This window comes from Polypterus senegalus, chromosome 4, assembly GCF_016835505.1.
Source record: "Polypterus senegalus isolate Bchr_013 chromosome 4, ASM1683550v1, whole genome shotgun sequence".
NCBI lineage: Eukaryota > Metazoa > Chordata > Cladistia > Polypteriformes > Polypteridae > Polypterus > Polypterus senegalus.
Window position 1 is genome coordinate 63,460,646 of NC_053157.1, and position 23,791 is coordinate 63,484,436.

At 38.6% G+C, this 23,791-nt stretch overlaps 1 protein-coding gene across 4 annotated transcripts in view; it reads left to right on the forward strand.

The window, feature by feature from the left end:
- The window catches only part of nup54 (nucleoporin 54), a 71,286-nt gene that overhangs the window by 36,952 nt on the left and 10,543 nt on the right, over window positions 1-23,791 (forward strand). For all 4 annotated transcript variants that reach the window (XM_039750780.1, XM_039750779.1, XM_039750782.1 and 1 more), the window contains 5 exons: window positions 2,204-2,329; window positions 10,758-10,981; window positions 13,378-13,565; window positions 14,645-14,841; window positions 20,451-20,505. In XM_039750780.1, the coding sequence (XP_039606714.1) occupies window positions 2,204-2,329; window positions 10,758-10,981; window positions 13,378-13,565; window positions 14,645-14,841; window positions 20,451-20,505 (790 nt within the window). The remainder of the gene's footprint in view (window positions 1-2,203; window positions 2,330-10,757; window positions 10,982-13,377; window positions 13,566-14,644; window positions 14,842-20,450; window positions 20,506-23,791) is intronic.

The window sequence follows — 23,791 nt, forward strand, 5'->3', positions numbered from 1 at the left end:
GTAGCTCTTCTGCAGCGCGTCAAGGGGGCTCGGAGGTGGCCGCCCATCCCTGTCGGTTCCCACGAGCTTGCCTTTCTGACCCCCAGGCTCGGAAGACCGCGAGCTGACGTTCAAGGACTTCCAGGAGTCCTGGCATATCCTTATAAGGATGGTGTCCGACCTGCTGGGTGAGGGAGCTGGGCAAGGGAGCTGGGCATGGCGTTAACCACCCCTCACAGGCCACCTGCTCCACCACCTTCCGGGTTTGGGAACCTTCGGGCCGTAGCCAGCGCCCCATTTTTCCCCAGAATTCGAAGGCCTGTGCTCGGGCTGGCTTGTCTGGATCAAATTGCCAGCTCCGCCATTAACCCGCCTGCTGGCCCAGCTTGATGCCGTAGCCTGCCAGGATCTCCTGTTCTAGGAGGTCGTAGTTCGCGGCCTCCTCCTCGGGGAGATCATAGTAAGCCCGCTGCGCGGGTCCCTTCAGGTAGGGCGCCGGAATTGACGCCCACTCGGACCGCTGCCACTCGTTCCGGGTGGCCGTCCTTTCAAAAATGCCCAAGTACGACTCGACGTCGTCTGCGTCCGTCATGGGTACTAGAGGCGGAGGAGTTGGTCGAGACAGATCGGGCCTTACCCTCTGGGCTTCTGCCAACCTGGCCTTCGTTGCCTCCAACTCCCGGGTGGTAGCGGCTTGCCCTTGCTGTAGGGATAGGATCTGGGCATTCATCCCCTGCAGCACTGTGTTGAGGTCCTGTCCTTCGGTCATGTTTTCAAAAGACAGCATAAAGGTTTGGGGTTTCCGGCCCCGTATACTGTAAAATTCTCCACAATAAACAAAAAATTCCAGGTCATACATAAACTCAAAAACTGCACATATGCACGACGCCAAAGATGACGTCGGTGGACATTTTATGGGAGAGGAGCCGGAAGTGGAGGAATGCTGGGAAGGAACCGTGGGGAAAGATGGGATCGATGACGTCAGGAACAATGGAGGAGGAAGGGCGGAAGTAACGTGCTGCGGAAGAATGAGGCTTATGGCGGAGTCTTTTTTCTGTAAGAAAGAAAAGGAGAAAGGTTAGCACCCGCCACTCCCTGCCGGCGAATGTCTTCCCAAGCGTGTTAAGGTCCGTCCGCGGCCTCCTACTCGCACGTGCGTGACAAAGTTTAACTTTTGTATACCTGCCACAGCATCTCTATCGGAATACTCTGGTAAAGTGCAGGATTCATAGTTACTTCTAGTCTTCCAGGTCCTGAAACAGAACAGTATTCTCACATCATCACCCTACCCACCACTTCTGTATGGTTTTTTGTAGGTATGATATTCTTACAGTTGAATGCTAGGTTTACATCAGACCTATGCAATCCAAAGAGTTCTTGCTTTTGACTTGTAAGTCCAAAGTACATTATTCCAAAAGGCATGAGGAATGTCTAGGTGACAAGCACTAATGTTCTTCTTTGATAGCAGAATTTTCTATTAGTTTCAACAACTATTAAATTCTTCCAAAATGTAGGTCTTTTGATGTGAAATGAATATTAGTATTCTAAGCAAGTCGTACGAATCTACTCATGTAAGAGGCAGCAGTCACATGATTCTGTAACATTTTGTGAAACAGAATTGTACAGCATATGATTTTACTGTTTAATTGCTTTATGTTGCCCCTTCCTTTTCATGGAACATAAAATACATACATTAATATAAATCATGATTTATTTTTGTTTTTAGACTTTAGTTTTTTAGTTTTTTTTTTTTTTAACCTGCATGTAAAAATGTATAATTATTATCTACGATAATAGGCCCTTTCTGCACTTTTCAGAAGAATGTTCAGATCTCTCATTTGCATTTCCTATTCCAGTTATTGGGAGTCCACTGTTAATTTTATCATTCAGTTTTCATCATGTTTGCAATATTTTATATTTTTTTATATTTTATATGTTTTGTCATAGCTCTAAAAACCTAGGGTCAATTCCTTGTAAGTTTGGACCTGGTAGTATTCGCATTTTTTGTTTGTGTCATTATTATTTTCTCAAGGGAATTCTCTTTATACAGTATTCCAAAAATGTTTTAATTTTATTGACACCTGTTAACAGTTTGATATGAGAAAGTGTGTATGAGTGTGTGCCATAGAGCTCCATAGTATTTATCACTTGGTTTACTTAAAATGAGGCAATTTATAACTAGAAAATCATGGAGAGATTTTATTTTAACGTTGTATTTCTTTAGGAGGACTTTTTGGTGGTACTCCGAACAAAAGTGGCTTTGCTAGTTTTGGTGCTGGAGCAAATACTGGTGGTACTGGCCTTGCTGGCTTAGGATTTGGAAGCTTTAGCACACAACCACAGCAACAGAGTAAGATTGCTTTTTTTATTATCATTTATAAATAAATGCACTTTATTTAACATAGTATTAATTATATACAATAAATATGATGTATTCTACAGATAAATACTGTGTCATGAAAAAAGTAAATCATATCCAATTAAATGTACTAAATTACCTTAATTCTGTATTAGCTGAAATACCCAGCATTGCCAGGGAGGAAAATAAAGTGTTTTTTTAATTGTTTGAGAAAAATATAATTAAAAAAAAACCACAACTTTAAAAATAAATTAACAATGAAAACTCACTAATGTGTTTGTCTTGCGGTCTTGTATGTATGTTATCATCCAGATGATCCTTAGAACTCTCTTTAATTTCAAAAGCAACAGGCGTGCGGAGGGCTCAAACATAAAGAATGCTGGGAGTCACCTCCAGTTCGCCCTCTGGTGGTCGTTCCAAGTATCAACTGGATGATAACATGCATTTAACACCTGTAAGATCAAGAGAAGGGGGTGGGTTAGGGTTGATTTCACCTTACAATAATTAATTCGACCAATGAGAAAAACATACCAACTTTCATGAAAATTGCTTCAGCTGTTTGGAAGTGATGCTGGAACATACATACACTCAAAGACACACATACATTGACTTTTTTATATATATGTATGTATGTATGTATGTATGTATGTGTGTGTGTATGTATGTATGTATGTATGTATGTATGTATGTATGTATGTATGTGTGTGTGTATGTGTATAGACTCATCACTAATTCTCCAACTTCCCGTGTGGGTGGAAGGCTGAAATTTGGCAGGCTCATTCCTTAAAGCTTTATATATATATAGTCTATAAAATAGAATATATATATATATATATATGTATATCTATATATATATATATATATATTCTATATATATATATATATATATTCTATATATATATATATATATATATATATATATATATATATATATAGATATATATATAGAATATATATATATATATAGAATATATATATATATATATATATATATATATATATATATATATAGTATATATAGAAACAGTCCCTGACATAAGACATAAGTGTTGTCGCCTTGTCATATGAGCTTCACCTGTGACTAATAATGGATCAATTAGGTCTCAGGTGTGTATAAAAAGAACCCCAGTACACTAGACCTTCACGTCAACTGCAACTAGACCTCTGCAAACATGCCTAAGATTCACCCTGAGACTAAAGTGTTGATTATCAAGAGGCTGAAGAACAAATCCACTGCTGATGTGGCAAACACCTTCAATGTGTCTCAGCGTCAAGTCCAGAGGATTAAAAAAAAGATTTGAAGAGACTGGGGACGTTTTTGACAAGCCCAGGTCAGGAAGACCTCGCAAGACAACTGCTCGAGAGGACCGTTTGTTGGCTCGAAAATCCAAGGCCAGCCTATTTTCCACTGCAGCAGAGCTCCACGAGACCTGGTCACCTGAAGTCCCTGTGTCAACCAGAACGGTTTGTCGGATTCTGTCTCGAAATGGCCTCCATGGTCGAATCAGTGCCCATAAGCCAGCACTAAACAAAAGACAATTGAAAAACCGTGTGGGATTTGCGAAGGCCCACAGCCTGCTAAAAGGATGGACGGTGGAAAAGTGGCAGAAGGTGGATTTTTCAGATGAATCTTCTGTTGAATTACACCACAGTCACATAAATATTGCAGGAGACCTACTGGAACCCGCATGGAGCCGAGATTTACCCAGAAAACAGTGAAGTTTGGTGGAGGGAAAATCATGGTCTGGGGTTACATCCAGTATGGGGGTATGCGAGGGATCAGCAGGGTGGAAGGCAACATCAATAGTCTAAAATACCAAGAAATCTTAGCTACCTCTTATATTCCCAACCATAAAAAGGCCAAATTCTGCAGCAGGATGGTGCTCCATCGCATACTTCCATCTCCACATCGAAGTTCCTTAAAGCGAAGAAGATCAAGATGCTCCAGGATTGGCCAGCCCAGTCACCAGACATGAACATCATTGAGCATATGTGGGGTAGGATGAAAGAGGAAGCATGGAAGATGAAACCAAAGAATATTGATGAACTCTGGGAGGCATGCAAGACTCTTTTCTTTGCTATTCCTGATGACTTCATCAATAAATTGTATGAATCCTTGCCAAACCGCATGGATGCTGTCCTTGAAGCTCATGGAAGTCATACAAGATATTAAATTTGGATCTCACAGCACCACTACTTAATTTGCTAACATATTTTTGGATTTGCAGTAAAGTTGTTCATTTTCTGTATAGGTGACAAAACTTTTGTCTTGCCCAAATTTGACCTTTCTGTCTTGATTGAATGATAAATCTTTTTTCAGTGAAACTAATTTATTTCAGTGCTTTAAACGTTATTTGGGAGGGCTTATCTTTTCATATGAGCTATTTCTAACACCAGTTGATTAATTAAAAGTCAGGTTAATAGCAGGAGTTTCTACAAAATAGAGAAGCGACAAGACTTTTGTCAGGGACTGGATATACATATATAGATATAGATATGACAACAACACTCATATCAATGACAAAACATTTACATTAACAATCATTTTACGTTATTTTTTAAATTTTTCCTTTTCTTTTTCATAACTTCTTTAACACACTACTTCTCGCTGCGATGACACCGTTATTCTTCTAGTATATAATATACTTCGATAAAATATGTTTGTACAGTCAAACAGCCTGTTTCAGTTTAATCATTGTTTTCATTAATTTGCATACTCAAAAAATGTTTTGTCTCACTCCCATTTCTTCTTGTTGCATGTTGAAGCTCTACTTGGAACCTTGTTAAGATCCAACCAAGCAAAATGTGATTTTTTGCCATTTTTCAAGTGGTCTTAAACTTTTGATCGGGACTGTGTGTGTGTGTGTGTATATATGTATATATATATATATATATATATATATATATATATATATATATATATATATATATAATAAATAAATAAAACTAGCAAAATACCCGTGCTTCGCAGCGGAGAAGTAGTGTGTTATATATATATATATATATATACACACACACATATAAACATATATATATATATACATATCCATACATATATACGTATACACATATATATACACACACATATATACAGTCTTTGGGGTGCGAGCAACTTGCTGGGGTGCCAGAATCCATGAAGGAAGAAAAATGAAAAACATTATTTGTACAAAATCTTTATTTATCCATTCCTAAATAATTAAATGGCCAGGCTATTTCATATCAATGCAATACGCTGCTTGTTAAAATGGATGACTCCCACTCTTACGTGCAAGTCTGCGTGGATATTATGAACTATCGTATCTGTTCAAGTTCTATTTAAATTTTAAATAGAAGGAATTTTTATTTAGTCGACAGAATATTATTCGAATAAATCAACTCAAACCTTAAATAACTTATAATATTTTGCTCTCCATAAAAATATATCCTGTCTAAATTATACAAGTTAGAAATAAAGTAAACGTTAAAAGAACAAACATTCAAATTTCTTTACTCTTATGTAATTTTATATAAAAATAAACTTAAATTTTAAATATCCCAAAAGATTTTGCTCTCCATAAAAATATATCCTGTCAAAATTATACAAATTCAAATATGAACATGGTGCATAACAAAACTTGGAAATATAAATAAAATTTGTTCTTTTCAGCAATAACAAATCAAATCATTCAGTTGTCTTTGCTCTTATGTCATTTTATCAGATTTGGACGCTGGCATCTTTTTTGGCAACAAGTTCGTTTATGTTTGGTGTGAGGTTCTGTGTTGTGGAGATTCTCAGGATGGACTGCAGGTGCTCATCAGTGAGGCGACTCCTGTGTGCTGTTTTGTTAGTCTTCATGACTGAGAAGAGCTTCTCACACAGATATGTGCTACCAAACATGCACAAGGTTCGAGCCGCATGTAGACGGAGCTGGAGCATTTCTGGGGAATGGAGTGAATAAACTGTGCGGGCCTGCAGTATCGTACTTTGCTTTCAGTGTGCCATTACACTGCAGCTCAATCACCTCCATCTGAATCTGCACAGGTGCAGTTTCCACATCGACGGCAAATGGGTTGAAACAACTCAAAATTCTTTTTGTTCTTCAAAGTCACCAAAGCGCCGTGAACTCAGTGCGCAGTGCGCTCAGTTTATCAGCAAAGTGCGATTTGGGAACACCGTTGTGCCGATTTGGTTCAACATTACTTGGCAAAGGGAAAGTGGGGCAAGTTGCACTGGTGCATTTGTGTCTCCCATAAAAGTAGCTTCACTTGAAATCACTTTGTGATTTTGCACGGTAAAACGTCTGCTGAAGTGTCAGATTCTTCTTTAACTCTTCTGCTTTCTGTATCTTGTGCATTGCATTCAGGTCTTTCAGGTTATCTTGATGTTTTGTCTCATAGTGCCGTCTTAGATTAAATTCTGTAATTACAGCCACATTAGCTCCACAAATGAGACACACGGGTTTACCGGCAATGTCAGTAAACATATACTCAGCCTCCCATCGGTTTTAAAGGCTCTATGTTCAGAATCACCTTTTCTCTTGGCATCATGTGGGCTAGCTTGCAATAACTTGCAGCATCATAAGCTAGACTTGATTAACGCGTAAGTGTTGGCAAGGCAGCTGAAGCGCTGCATTATGGGATCTGTAGTTTATTGTGTTACCAGCGCTTCATATCCCGGGCCATTAATAACAATAATACAGTATATAAAATGATCTCGCGGGCTGGATATAATTACACGCCGGGCCGGATGTGGCCCGTGGGCCTTGAGTTTGACACATATGGACTAAATAGAACTTGAAAAGAAATATTTTTCAAATGTGATCGCAATTCAGATCGAGTTGATCGCACTACAGTACATCGAGCCCGTGCTATTGTGGTTTTGCCTGTGTGCCTCAATAAGTTACCCTCCCTCGCTCTTACTTTTTTACCGTTCATGTAATGAATACCCCGAGTATGGCTTTACCAAAACAATCATTGATCGCGAATAAAGTATCCATTATTCATAAAGCTTCAATTGGTGATCTGTCTTTCTGCGTTAAGCGCATATTTTTTCATACGTCTCAAACCAAGGGGATGCGAGGCTAAAATGAATCGAGAAGCACGCCTAAATGCTTGGTGCATCCCCTCTCGGGAATCGAACCTCGGAAGTCAGCGCTAGAGGCAAAGCCTCTACTATTAGCCACGGCGCGGTTTGTCTATTTGAGCGTAGCAGTGTAATTCGATTTTGTTCAGCACTCTTTGGAACTGTTGCTTTTGTCTGCACTCGTCAGTTCACGTGAGCCACTGAATATGGTTTTATATGTCACTCGCTCGCTTCTAATTGTTTCGCTGCTTTCTTAATTATATAATGCATGTTTTCTTCAGCACTTTTTGTAGCTCTTCCTGGTTTTCTACATAATGCGTGATTACGTGAGAGGTGTGATAATGTCACACGAAACTCAGCCCCCAACGGCTTTCGAGCTCAACTCCATTACAGTAAATGGAGAAAAATAGCTTCTAGTTATGACCATTATGTAGAATTTGAAATGAAACCTGCCCAACTTTTGTAAGGAAGCTGTAAGGAATGAGCCTGCCAAATTTCAGCCTTCTACCTACACGGGAAGTTGGAGAATTAGTGATGAGTCAGTGAGTCAGTCAGTCAGTGTTAGTCAGTGAGGGCTTTGCCTTTTATTAGTATAGATATATAATGTATGTGTGTAATATATATAATACTAGCAAAATACCCGCGCTTTGCAGCGGAGAAGTAGTGTGTTAAAGAAGCAATGAAAAGAAAAGGAAACATTTTGAAAATAACGTAACCTGATTGTCAATGTAATTGTTTTGTTACTGTTGTGAGTGATGAGTGTTGTTGTCATATATATATATATATATATATTTACACACACACACATAAACATATATATATATATATATATATATATATATACACATATATATATATATATATACACATATATATATATATATATATATATATACACATATATATATATATATATATATATATACACATATATACATATATATATACATATATACACACACACATACAGTATATAAACATATATATACATACATATCTACATATATACACACACAGCTATTTCGTATCAGTGCAATACGCTGTTTGTTAAAACGGTTGACTCCCGCTCTTACGTGCAATAACAAATCAAATCATTCAGTAGTCTTTGCTCATATGTCATTTTAGAGCAGGACGCCTGGCATCTTTTTTTGGCCACAAGTTCGTTTATGTTTGGTGTGAAGTTCTGTGTTGTGGAGATTCTCAGGATGGATTGCAGGTGCTCATCAGTGAGGCGACTCCTGTGTGCTGTTTTGTTAGTCTTTATCACTGAGAAGAGCTTCTCACACAGATATGTGCTACCAAACATGCACAAGGTTCGAGCCGCATGTAGACGGACTTTTTTTGTTCATCCAAGTCACCAAAGCGCCGTGCAAACTCAGTGCGCAGTGCGCTCAGTTTATCAGCAAAGTGCGATTTGGGAACACCGTAGTGGCGACTTGGTTTAACAGTACTTGGCAACAGGGAAAGTGGGGCAAGGTGAACTGGTGCATTTGTGTCTCCCATAAAAGCAGCTTCACTTGAAATCACTTTGTGATTGTGCACGGGTTAAAGCGTCCGCTGAAGTGTCAGATTCTTATTTAATTATGCTGTTTTCTGTATCTTCTGAATTGCATTCAGGTTACCCTGATGCAAGGCAGCTGAAGCGCTGCATTATGGGATCTGTAGTTTATTGTGTTACCAGCGCTTCATATACCGGGCTTTAATAACAATAATACAGTATATAAAATGATCTTGCGGGCGGATATAATTACGCCGGGCGGATGTGGCCCGGCCCCTTGAGTTTGACACATATGGACTAAATAGAACTTGAAAAGATATGTTTTTCAAATGTGATCGCGCAATTCAGATAGAGTTGACGCAAGACTACAGCCTGCATGCCTCAATGAGTCATCCTCCCCTCGCTCTTACTTTTTTACCGTTCATCTAATGAATACACTGAGTATGGCTTTACCAAAACAATCATTGATGGCGAATAAAGTATCCATTATTCGAGTATGTAGAGTATATATATATATATATATATATATATATATATATATATATATATATACCGCGTATATCAGCGAGAAGTAGTGTGTTAAAAAGGTAGAAAAAGAAAAGGGAACATTTTAAAAATAACGTAACATGACTGTCAATATACAGTATTTGTTTTGTGAGTGTTACTGAGTGTTGCTGTCATCAAGGATTTGATTATCATTATTTCTTTCAATCAGGTTCGTATTTGTAGGATGTGTTGTGCACGGGTTTTTTTTACACTGTCTTCCTTTAGCGGGACATTGACTTTTTCCACCGTGTGCTTTGTTTCCGCAGTAGCTGGATTTATGAATATGCTTATCAGGCGCTTCATATTTTTTGCTGCCTTTTCAATTGTGTAATTCGGTTTTGTTCAGCTCTTTGGAACTGTTGCCTTTTATCTGTGCACTGTGTCAGTTCACGTGAGCCACTCGGTGTACATGCATCGAAGGTTCCCAGCTGTGCTGTTGCCATCTCGTGCTATGTCCGTGGCTGTATTTAATGTTACCTTAGTCCTGGCACTTAAAACTTTCTCTCGCAGTTTCAGCTGAGTTTGTGTCAAACACCACCCTGACCATCTCATCTTCCTCTCCATAAGCACAGTCCTTCACCCGTGAATATTTACCCGTGGCAGTTTGCTATTGGATTGCCGCTGACGGACGGCCTTATATGGGCAGGCACTAAATTACAAGCGCCAGCGTAGCCTGTCTATGAACTTAATTTAAAGTGTAGGTTTACATGTGCTTTGTTTCAGTAGCAGAACTCATGAATATGGTTGTATATGTCACTTTCGCCGCTTCTTATTGTTTAGCTGCCTTCTCAATTATATAATGCATGTTTTCTTAAAGCGCTTTTTGAGCTCTTCCTGGTTTTCTATGTACTGCGTGATTACGTGGGAGGCGTGATGATGTCACACGAAACTCCGCCCCACGGCGTTGAAGCTCATCTCCATTACAGTAAATGGAGAAAAACTGCTTCCAGTTATGACCATTACGCGTAGAATTTCGATATAAAACCTGCCCAACTTTTGTAAGGAAGCTGTAAGGAATGAACCTGCCAAATTTCAGCCTTCCACCCACACGGGAAGTTGGAGAATTAGTGATGAGTCAGTGAGTGAGTGAGTGAGTGAGTGAGTGAGTGAGTGAGGGCTTTGCCTTTTATTAGTATAGATATATACACACATACACACATATATGTGTATATATATATGTGTGTGTGTGTGTATATATATATATTTTAATTTTATTATCATTTATCAAAATGTCAATTATTTGGATTTTTTTGTATTAATTTTAGTAATTAATTATTTGTTTACTGTATGTAATGTTTTCTTTACATTTTTAGCTTCAGGTGGACTTTTTGGACAGGCACAGCCCCCTGTTCAGACCAATCAGCTTTACAACACTGCCAGTGCCTTGTCAGCCCCAACTCTTCTAGGTGATGAGCGTGATGCTATTTTGGCTAAATGGAATCAGTTACAAGCTTTCTGGGGAACAGGCAAAGGTTATTTCCATAATAACCTTGCACCAGTGGAGTTTCCACAGGAAAATCCTTTCTGTAGATTTAAGGTAAGATGTGACATTTTAGGTCTGTTATTAAAGGTTAAAGTAAGTTTCCTTAAAAAATGTTTAGGTTCATTCATCTCTTTTCAGATTTATTAATTGATAGACACTTCGATAAAATTAAACTTAGCCAAAGATAAAATTTGTATTACAATTTCATGATACTATATTCCCACAATATTAAAGTTTCATTAAAGAAATGTATTGAAGGTTTAGTGTTTATTATCATCAAATACTTCTGCTTCAAAATACTGCAAAATAAATTCAAAACAGTGCACAAATGCACAAATTTAACAGATTTTTAAAGCTTTTTATTTAAATGATCCCTTAAATTTTATTAAACTGTTTGCACTGCAATGACAAACCTGTGTTGCATGTTGACATGTGAAAGTAAGAATTTAACTGTACTCTGTAAGCGTGACAATAATTAGCCCATAAACCTATAATATAAACTTATTGCTGTGCAAAACCTTCCAAATTTAAATTGATCTTTTTGTTCTTGAATTTAACATCAAACAGCAATACAGTGATTTTTTTTGTCATGCCTATTAAATAATGACTTTAAATATTAATAATCCCAAACTAATTAGTATTTCAAGAGTTGTCCATTTTTCAGTTTATAATTGCTATTATAGTTTTACAATGTCTGGCATTATATATAATAGCCGTAAGAAAAGAAATATACTCAGTCTGAAGTAAATTGCAGACAGTGGCTCAAAAATTTCGGAAACTCCACTCAGTGTTGCTTATGAAGGCCACAATCTACATGTGACTTAATTCAAATGCAGGTTGAATGTTCTGACATACTACCTGATTTTCTTACCAGGGTAGTCTCAAGGGGAGAGTGGGGCTTTTTGTAAGACTGGTGTAGGAGCAGGGTTGTGTTGAAAGATGACTATTTCCAACTAATTCCCAATTTAGAACAGCCCTGTAGCAGTAAAACTAAAACACGTAAAACCAAAAAGTGTTATTTGACAAATATTTAGATAAGATTCAGAAAAGTAATATCTCAGCAATGGCTCAAAAACTAAGGACCAAATTTTCTGCAGATGTTCACGACATAGGCTAGCTTTAATACAAAAATTGACCAATTTTAAAGTATAAGTTTTATCACTATTCAGTTTGTAATATTATAATCACTCATAACATGGTAATTTCTCATGTTGTGGGTAGCAAAGTATTTACGCATAATATGGAGGTATACCACGGTATACAGTACAAGTGATACTTTGGACTGGATTTCAGATTATTCCAGATGGATGAAGTGAGTGTGTGTGTGTGTGTGTGTGTGGTTTGATTCACAAACATGTTTTATCCAATTTAGGAAAGCAGGTCGATTGCAAATAAATAGATGCAACAAGTAAAATGGGTTAATCTGATTTAAAGTAAAATTTATTTGCTTGCAGGTCAGATAAACACCTGGAAGGCCATAGTTCTTCAGATGTTTTTATGGCATGTGTGATGATTTGATTAACCCATTTCAAACAATATCCAAGTCCCTAATGTCTAACTTTTTCTTTTCCACCACTTCCATGGAAATTAAAATTAAAAGCTGAGCAAGTGATAACCTGTTCAATCCTGGTTCCTATCATCAAGTTTGTCTAAATGAATGGCGTCAATAAGTTAAAACATTGGCAGAGTGACACCAATGTGTTTTTAAATGTAGAAAAAACATGAATCATGTTTGGTAGCAAAGTGGGTCAACTTTTAACTCTTGAGGACTTAAATGTTGTTTAAGCCTGTGCATCATTTCTTTCCTTTCCTGGTATTCTGCCATGGGGCTTACTGACACTGCCTGTTTGGTCATGCAATGACTGGCTGTATAACCAAGCCTATGAACGATTGAGAACCTTTATGATCAACAGTAACTGAAATAGATAAATACTATGATAATGCACTGAATTGAAGGATTTCAGTGCGGGACACACAGCATTATGAGAAGCTAGCAGGGACCCCAGTTGGCCTTGTTTGCTGTCCAACAAAATGTAGTTTCTCCAGAAATGCTGTCATCTGGAATTTTTGCTTATTTTCATGTCCACTATTGATTAAATAAACCGTTTCTTTCAATTTGGTTAAAAATAAACAACTATTTTGTTGTAGTTGTAAAATTGGTGTTGGCACAAAATAGTGCATTGATGTCCTGACCAACAATCAAGAAATCACAACACAAGTGTGTGTAACTCGTGTCTCTTCCAAGTCTGGGTACTAATTTGAACTTGGTGTTCTAGAGATTACTGGCCCTCCATGCATGCTAAATTAAACCAATCATATAGAGGAATAGGCTCTGTGTACATTGTGCATTACTTGATTTAACACAAACTTAAATCTGAATTTATTTGTCTAAGTTTAATTCAGTTATGTATTAATAAACTTGCCTTTTTTTCCCTTTTTCTCCCTCTTAGGCTGTTGGATATAATTGCATGTCAGACAGCAAAGATGAAGATGGCCTTGTTGTTTTGATCTTCAATAAGAAAGAAGCAGATGTAAGGAATCAACAACAACAACTTGTTGAATCTCTTCATAAAGTGCTTGGGGGAAGCCAGACTGTGACTGTTAATGTTGAAGGTGTTAAGACATTGCCAGATGACCAGTAAGTATTTCAAATAACTGTAATGAGATGGCTTATGAAAAAGCCTTGTTGGCTGTACTGTTTAAACTTGTCAATACTGTTAGCCATTTGTTATTAATGTTGCCAAAATAATGTGGCTGAATGATGTGCATGGAGTTTTGTGGGCAGTACAGATTAACTTTGCTGTCTGTGAATTAAAGGATTTTTTTTTTTAAAGTTTGTTTTTACCCTATTGAGGTTGCTATCATTTGAAGCAGCTACTTGCTTGCATAAGTAATCTATGCATGTTGCACAAAGGGGAGAAATACGAGATCATTGTAATTGCAGTTAAAAGTTTGTTTTCTTCATCATTCATATTGCAGGGCTTGAATTTTAATGTATGATGGACAAGGGGTTTCCCCCCAGTGTAATAACAATTGGGGGAAATTTTATAATCTTGAGGGGATTTCAGCATAGGGTGAATAAAGAATGATCTCAACATGAGCTACCTAATTTTTCTTATCATGTGCATATTACAGATTTATTCTGACATGCTCTTTCCAGTAACTGGAAAATACTGCTTGCTAAACATAAAAATTCAAAAATGATTGTATCTGTACTATTGAATTGGTGAATTATTAGATACTTCAGGATATGCTAATATAAACAAACTCATCTGTTTTTGTAACAATATGCTTTTAAAATCTGGTCTATCAGAGAAGCCCTCTATGCTTGTAACTTATCATATTATAAGATTTGTAATTGCATCATTAGCTTGTTAAAAACAAACTAAAGAGTAATGGATGAGCCCAATTGATTCAACTTTTAAATGTCACAAACTCCTGGAGCTAATTTTCCAAATCTGTCCATCTTTTTATTATTATTACTGTATTTTCTAAGTGTTTTTCATATAGGCTTAGTCTTTATGTAATTGCAGATGACTGCAACTTTTTTTTTTTTTTTAGTAAATTTTCTATGCCTGTATATCCAACTATATTTTTTGCATGTTCACTTTTAAAATTTAAACCTACATGTTTAATTGTCTCATTAATATTTGAAGAGGTTAGTCATCTTAAGATTATTATATGTTACCGCAAATTTGAAATTTCTCCTTTTTTCAGGACAGAAGTTATTATTTATGCTGTAGATCGTTCCCCAAATGGAACTTCAAAGAGAATTCTATCAACCATACTTTTCAATTATTTGGAGCAAGCAAACATAAAGCAGCAGCTACAGCAGCTGGGAGTGACGCTTACTATGACCAAAATAGCACTCTCCCCAACACAGGTGAAACAGCTTCTGCAAAACCCACTTGCAGGTAGGTTAATTGTTAATATTAAGAAATTGCATTCTGCTTAAACTTACAAATGAGAGCCATGTGTTAATGTTTAATTAACCCTGTTTTGATTAATAGTGATATACAGTGCCCTCCATAATGTTTGGGACAAAGACACATTTTTCTTTGATTTCCCCCTTTAATACCTACCATTACTGTCTTAATGAAGCTGTGAGGATTATGTTGGTCACCATTAGTTTGACAACCGTGGTGAAAGTGGCTTCATGTTCCTTGACTTTGCTAAAGGTTAGAGGCAGCAGCCCTGCACCGCATCGTTGGACTTATTACTCCAATGCTGGTGGTGCAGTGAAGGAGATCAAACACATGCTGCAGGGTCTTACACAACTGCAGAGTCCAGTTTGTGAATTCTGACAACAGACTTGTTGTTGCTACTCTTATGTTCCAGCTTAGGTCCAGTAGTCTACCACCTACTAGGAAAATGAGGCCAGACCTTGTGAGACTCCATGATCAGGTTGTTACTGATGAGTCTGCACACAGTTTGTGTGAAGAACTTACAGACTTAGGTGCGACTGCTGATCCTAATATGATATGGGAGACTTTCCATGACAAGGCCCTGAAGGTTTCTGAAAGTTGTGTTGATGTTACCAGTATTCTCAGAAGGAGATGCTTCATCTCGCATGGCATCCTGAACATCATCAAGAGGAGTGGCAGCGCACAGCTTGATAGCAACTCTGGTCTGTACTGGGAACCGAGGGCAGATAAGGAGGTGTGTGTTAGAGGAATCTGTGAGCAAGTGACATACGATTTATGGTCTAGTGACCCATGTCCTGCTTACAGAGGAATCAAAGCATTACTTACATCCAAATCTGTTCCTCGGAGTGTTGCAGTCAGGGTGGCTGATGGAATGATCCTTATGTGTGACACTGCAGTTGTGATCCTCCGGCTAGGATGTTGGACATCTCCCGGTCCACATTTCTTGAGGCTGATCCTCCATTTAGCTATGAACGACCCAATCTCACTGAGATTGCACTGGTGGTGAACCAGTTGAGGGTAGGGAAGGCTGCAGGGATCTGTGGTATCCAGAATGAACTTGCTCACCTACCACAGACCAGAGCAGTCTGGTTTTGTGCCTAAGAAGTCTACCATCAGCTGCATCCTGGCACTGAGGGTTCTCATAGAACACAAATGAGAATATCGGCAGAGTTTCTCTACCACCTTTGTCGATTTTTGTAAAGTGTTCTCAGTTCATCGAGCCGCCCTGTAGAACATCCTGAGACTTAGCGGGATCCCCTCAAAATTGTTGGATATCATGGCTGGCCTGTACACTGGTTCTGTGAGTGTTGTGCAGAGTGGAGGCAGAACCTCTGCATTTTCCCAGTTGATTCTTGTGTTCTTGCTCCTACTCTGTTCAATGCTTGCATGGACTGGGTGATGGGCAGGGTTGTGGGGTCCAGCGGCTGTGGAGCATCTGTTGGTCAAGAGAGATTCACTGATCTTGACTTTGCTGATGATGCTGTGATCTTCGTGGAGTCAATGGAGGATCTGATCGAGGCTCTCAAGAGCCAGAGCTAGGAGTCTGAGTGTCTAGGCTTGTGAATGTCCTGGATAAAAATCAAGATCCAGACCTTTACTGATCTCTTGAGCAAAGCCATCAATAGTGTGTCTGTCTGCAGAGAGAGTGTCTACCTTGTCGAGAGGTTTACTTACCTCGGCAGCGACATTCATGTCTAGCTGTGAAGTCAGTAGATGGAATAGGATAGCATGGGGGGTCATGAGGTCACTGGAAAGGGGTGTGTGGCACTCCTGATATCTTTGCAAAAGGACAAAGATCCAATTCTTTAGAGTCCTGATGCGTCCTGTCTTGCTATATGGTTGTGAGATATGGACGCTATCCTTTGACCTGTGAGAGAGACTGGACTCTTTTGGTACTGTGTCTCTTCGGAAAATCCTTGGGTACCGCTGCTACCCGTATGAGGCACATTACCTGCATTGTGTGGGAGCGTCAATTATGGCAATTATGTGATGCGATTCCCTGAGGGTGATCCAGCTCATAGGATCCTCATTGTTTTGGGACACGAGTGGCTGGACCAGGCTAAGGGGTCATTTCTGTAGGGTGGGACTGGTCCGTGTGTCTGTCTGGGAGGTGAGGCAACGTGCTGTACCAATGCATGATCACCTTACTGACCTGACCTGCTATTAACTGTGTGACTATGAGCAAGTCACTTGACCTGCCTGTGCTCCAGTTGAAAAACCAAAAAAAATGTAACCAATGGTATTATGAATGTTGTATGTTTCCTTGGATAATGGCGTTAGCCAAATAAGTAAATGTAAACTAAATGCTTCATTTTAATAAAGATCTCATGTTAGTGTGAATAAAAGTGGTTATCAAAATGCTTTTAAAAAGAAAAGCAATCACTACACACCTAGGAATTTTTAACAAACACAAGTTTTACCCCGAGACAGCTGACATAAAACTATTTATCTGGACTCTCCTGGTCTCACACTTCTTGCTTTAGTCTTGCTGCTGTTCGCATTCAAACGCTGCTTCAAGTACTGTAGTAAGAAATAAAACAGTAAATAAGTGCAAAACCACTGATGCTTTGCATGAAATGCTGTTCCTTATTGCAAAAAAAAAAAAACGTGCTGATATTGTACTACTTTGTGTTTTACTTGTGTTTATTGTGTTTTGCACAAGAGACATCTAAATTTATCTTGCAACACCTGAATGTTGCTTAAATTAGCCAAGTAAATTGCTAAAAAACAGAATTATTTTTAACAAAACATATGCCCATGATTATAGGCATCCCTGTAATTAATTTGTACAGCCTCCGATGCCAATGAAATAGTGTTGAGTTCTCACCTATAACTTCTCATAAGGTTGAAGAATATAGAGGAGGGAATCTGAGACCATTTCTCATTACAGTATCTCTCCATATCATAATTTTTACTAAAAGTATTTACTAGAAAAATGTGAATATGTAATCCAGCAATACTTGAGCAATGTATATTACTAAAAAAAACACATACAAATGGTGGAAATTAGTACAGAGAAATAGTGCTTAAAATCTTTTGCATTCCAGTGAACATCCAGATAAAAAGCCACTCCAGTATGTGGGCATCCTAATTCCACTTTTTTAATATTCAGTGAAAGCATTAGGCATTGTGGCCCATAAATATTTGGAGAAGACAATTTTTATTAATTTGGCTATCTACTTGAGCATACTGGTATCATAGTGAAATAAAAGATGTGAGCTTTTAGTGTAGACTTTCACCGTTAAATTAAGGTTATTTAAATAAAAAAACAGCTGAATGGTAAAATGACTGGAATATCCGCACACCATTCCTTATCTGGTACCATATGCTTCAAAGTTACTTACTGTTCAATAAGAGTAGATCAATAATCAAGTCCCAGGATGATTATCCAAGGTTTCTATGTGTGAAAGTAGCTATAGAGGCAAGAAGCATTCATTTTCAGTTTTTGTTGTGTCACATATCATTTATCTATAGTAGATTGGCCAAAAGAGAGAGACTGGTCTCGACTGATGCGCGAGATGGACGTCTGAAGTAGAGCTCCACTAGCAGCGGTGTTATTTTTCATATTATCTGCTTATTATCTTGAGATATCCTGTATTTATTCAACCCGAGGGGCACTGCTAAAGTATATGTAAGCATATATAAACATGGCCAACAAGAAAGGGGGTCCGAATGAATGGAAAACTAAAGCTGCACCCAAACTAATATCAGCAAGCCCTAGTTCAAGATACGGCCTTTCAGAGACAGACCTGGATCACATGGGTGGAAGTACAGACTCCTCGGGACCACTGTCCGCTACTTCATCGCCGGCTGAGAGCGAAAAGGAGAGCGAATGTATGATCGTGAGTGCAGGTCTCGATAGCTCGCCGATCGGAGAAGATCACCTGAAATTGGAAAAGGCCTTGCAGTCCGCGGTTTCAATTACTCCACGCGAGCCGGGAACAGGGGGGACACTGGCTACAGTGGAGCCTGCTGCTTCACCTACTGCTTCACCTATGGTACAAGAAAGCACAATTGAACTGTCTGAACTGAAGGTGATGTTTGCTGAGCTCATGCAAGATATAAAGAAAAGCGAGAAGGCAAATGAGAAGGCAAGGGCAAAGGCAAATGAGAAACTGAGACAGGAGCTGCAACAGGCAAATGAAAGGCTGCGACACGAGCTGCAACTGGAGCTGCAACAGATGCTGGGTAAAATTGAAGAGCACATTCAGGAAAACTGTTAAACTGAGCACGCTTGCTGATCAACTGGAGGATCTCAAGGAGACATTCCACACTTGGATTGAAATAGCCGAAAATTTAGCTGCCAGTGCCAAAGAAAAAGCAGTAAATGTCAGCTCCGAATGCAAAAAACTCAAGAGACATACTGGCTGCTTTGGAAGATGGACGCAGAAGGAATAATGTTAGAATTAAAGGTCTGCCTGAGAACCGAGAAAGTCCAAACCCAGTGAAATTCACAGCTGAACTCTTCTCTAAAATAATCAGGGAGGACTTTAAAGCAGATTATGAGATAGCAGCGGCTTACCACGTACGTGGATCAAATACCATTAGACCTAAATCTTTTATTATTTTGAAAGATTATCATTTAAGCTAGAGGTGATGGCACTCCTCAGAAACAATCAAGAGATTATATATGAAAATAACCACATTCGTATCTTCCCTGACTTCTCTCCAGCAACAGCTATTAAACGCACAGCCTTCCACAACTTTAAACAGCGGTTATGGCAAGCCAACGTCAAATACAGCCTCTTGTATCCGGCCAAACTGAAAGTGGAATTGCACAGTCAATTTCAGGGTCAATTCTATGTCTTCGCTACCAAGGAAGAAGCAGAAAAGGAACTAAGAAAGCTGATCCCGGGACTATTCTGATACATAATAGTGAGTCATAGTCGTTAATGATATGGCAAGGATTAATAATGTACTGTCTGATCTATTTGTTTAAAATACGGGTTTTTATCATCATATATTCTCATTATTACTAGGGCGTCATCTGTTTGTTTTATTGTGCTTTATTACCTTTCCTCTTTTTTTTTCTTTCTTTTTTTTATCTAATTATTTTCCCTCTACCCTAAACCAGACTGTTCAACATCATACCCTTGGTTTATTGTTGTTGCTATTATTGAATTAAGACTTATTATGCTTATTCTGGACAAATTTCTAACACCATTCCCCGGGTTTATTATCCAGGTGTATTATCTTAACTCTTTGAGGGCTGAATATTTTTTCCAAAAAACACAGTTTCTGAAAAGCAATGGTTTCACACAGAAATCAACATAAAGCGTCTGTTGCTGCCAGTTTGCCAAGAATGTCTTCTTGTGGCTGGGGTGGCGTTGGTGGCAGTGGTCACGATCGCAGCGCATTGCAAATCTTACCATTGTTAAGTAAAAGGAAAGCTAATGATTTTCATTTTAATCTTTGGATTGAATTCATATTGATTCATTCTGTTTGCCCGTCTGAGTTGTAGGAGGAATCTTTGTATACTGTATAATGTACATTTTAGCCAGAATGCTTAAGAATTAGTAAACAAGTTTTTGGCAAATTTAAATGAGCCTTTTCTTTTACAAGGAAGAAAATCAGTCTTTTACTTGTATTTCTGTTAGGCGTTGATCCAATTATTTGGGAGCAGGCCAAAGTGGACAACCCGGATCCAGAAAAGTAAATATTTTTTTATACATATATTTTAAGGGAAACTGCAATTTAAGCATATAATTTTACTCTTTTACTCTATAAATATTTGATTAAAAATATTTGTCCTCCTTTAACAAGTAAGTGTATTTGTCATTGTTCTTTGCCTCACATTTGAACTGTGTTTGAAAGACTTAATGGATTGTCTTTCTAGTTACAAAGTATTAATGATACATCTGCACCATTAAAGTTATACACAGCCTACATTAAGAATGGTTAATAGAACTTTTTGTTCTTTGAATCACCAGTGTTAACCCCTGTTAGACTGAAGTTTTATATACATTTGTACAGTATGCATTTTGGCACTAACAAATGTCACAGCTGTTTTGATGATGAAATGCTGAGCTGCCAAATCCTTTATTATTTCCATATATATATATATATATATATATATATATATATATATATATATATATATATATATATATAGGTGCATCTGGAAAGTATTCACAGTGCATCACGTTTTCCATATTTTTTTATGTTACAGCCTTACTCCAAAATGGATTAAATTCATTTTTTTCCTCAGAATTCTACACAGAACACCCCATAATGACATGAAAAAAGTTTACTTGAGATTTTTGCAAATTTATTAAAAATAAAAAAATTGAGAAAGCACATGTACATAAGTATTCACAGCCTTTGCCATGAAGCTCGAAATTGAGCTCAGGTGCATCCTGTTTCCCCTGATCATCCTTGAGATGTTTCTGCAGCTTAATTGGAGTCCACCTGTGGTAAATTCAGTTGATTGGACATGATTTCGAAAGGCACACACCTGTCTATATAAAGGTCCCACAGTTGACAGTTCATGTCAGAGCACAAACCAAGCATGAAGTCAAAGGAATTGTCTGTAGACCTCCGAGACAGGATTGTTTCGAGGCACAAATCTGGGGAAGGTTACCGAAAAATTTCTGCTGCTTTGAAGGTCCCAATGAGCACAGTGGCCTCCATCATCCGTAAGTGGAACAAGTTCGAAATCACCAGGACTCTTCCTAGAGCTGGCCGGCCATCTAAACTGAGATATCGGGGAAGAAGGGCCTTAGTCAGGGAGGTGACCAAGAAAAAGATGGTCACTCTGTCAGAGCTCCAGAGGTCCTCTATAGAGAGAGGAGAACCTTCCAGAAGAACAACCATCTCTGCAGCAATCCACCAATCAAGCCTGTATGGTAGAGTGGCCAGACGGATGCCACTCTTTAGTAAAAGGCACATGGCAGCCCACCTGGAGTTTGCCAAAAGGCACCTGAAGGACTCTCAGACTACGAGAAACAAAATTCTCTGGTCTGATGAGACAAAAATTTAACTCTTTGGTGTGAATGTCAGGTGTCACATTTGGAGGAAACCAGGCACCACTCATCACCAGGCCAATACCATCCCTACAGTGAAGCATGGTGGTGGCAGCATCATGCTGTGGGGATGTTTTTCAGCGGCAGGAACTGGGAGACTAGTCATGATAAAGGGAAAGATGACTGCAGCAATGTACAGAGACATCCTGGATGAAAACCTGCTCCAGAGCGCTCTTGACCTCAGACTGGGGTGACAGTTCATCTTTCAGCAGGACAACGACCCTAAGCACACAGCCAAGATATCAAAGGAGTGGCTTCAGGACAACTCTGTGAAAGTCCTTGAATGGCCCAGCCAGAGCCCAGACTTGAATCCGATTGAACATCTCTGGAGAGATCTTAAAATGGCTGTGCACCAACGCTTTCCATCCAACCTGATGGAGCTTGAGAGGTGCTGCAAAGAGGAATGGGCGAAACTGGCCAAGGATAGGTGTGCCAAGCTTGTGGCATTATATTCAAAAAGACTTGAGGCTGTAATTGCTGCCAAAGGTGCATCGACAAAGTATTGAGCAAAGGCTATGAATACTTATGTACATGTGATTTCTCAGTTTTTTTCATTTTTAATAAATTTGCAAAAACCTCAAGTAAACTTTTTTCACGGTGTCATTATGGGGTGTGATGTGTAGAATTCTGAGGGAAAAAATGAATTTAATCCATTTTGGAATAAGGCTGTAACATAACAAAATGAGGAAAAAGTGATGCGCTGTGAATACTTTCTGGATGCACTGTATGTATGTATATATACAGTGGGGCAAAAAAGTATTTAGTCAGCCACCAGTTGTGCAAGTTCTCCCACTTAAAAAGATGAGAGAGGCCTGTAATTTTCATCATAGGTATATCTCAACTATGAGAGACACAAGGAGTGAACTGCGGCTGGAGTCGGTGCTTCAAGAGCCACCACACACAGATGTTTCCAGGACATGAGCCACAACTATCGCATTCCTTGTGTCAGGCAACTCCTGAACCAGAGACATCGTCAGAAGTGTCTTACCTGTGCTAAGGAGAAAACAGTTTGGACTGTTGCTCAGTGGTCCAAAGTCCACTTTTCAAATGAATGTAAATTTTGCATTTCATTTCAATCAAGGTCCCAGAGTCTGGAGGAAGAGTGGAGAGGCACAGAATCCAAGTTGCTTGAGGTCCAGTGTGAAGTGTTGGTCCACTGTGTTTTATCAAGTCCAAAGTCAGCGCAGCCATCTACCAGGAAATTTTAGAGCACTTCATGCTTCCCTCTGCTGACAAGCTTTATGGAGATGCTGATTTCATTTTCCAGCAAGACTTAGCACCTGACCACACTGCCAAAGTACCAAGTCCTGGTTTAATGACCATGGTGTCACTGTGCTTAATTAGCCAGAAAACTTGCCTGACCTAAAGCCCATAGAGAATCTATGGAGTATTGTCAAGAGGAAGATGGGAGACACCACACCCAACAATGCAGATGAGCTGAAGGCTGCTGTCAAATCATCCTGAACTTCTATAACACCTCAGCAGTGCCACAGGCTGACTGCCTCCATGCCAAGCCACACTGATGGAATAATTCATGCAAAAGGAGCCCCAGCCAAATATTGAGTGCATACATTGACATGCATTTCAGTAGGCCAACATTTCTGTATTAAAAAACATTTTTTTTAATTGGTCTTATGTAATATTCTAAATTTCTGAGATATTGAATTTTTAGTTTTCATTACCTGTGAGCCATAATCAGCAAAATGAAAAGAAATAAATGCTTGAAATATATCACTCTGTGTGTAATGGATCTATAAGATATGAATTTCATTTTTTGAATTGAATTACTGAAATAAATTAACTTTTGATGATATTCTAATTTATTGAGATGCACCTGTATGTAGCATCCTTATCATACTATTTTATGGTGCTTGTTTTCAGAAGATCAACAGAAGTAACATTGAAAATGATGAAGC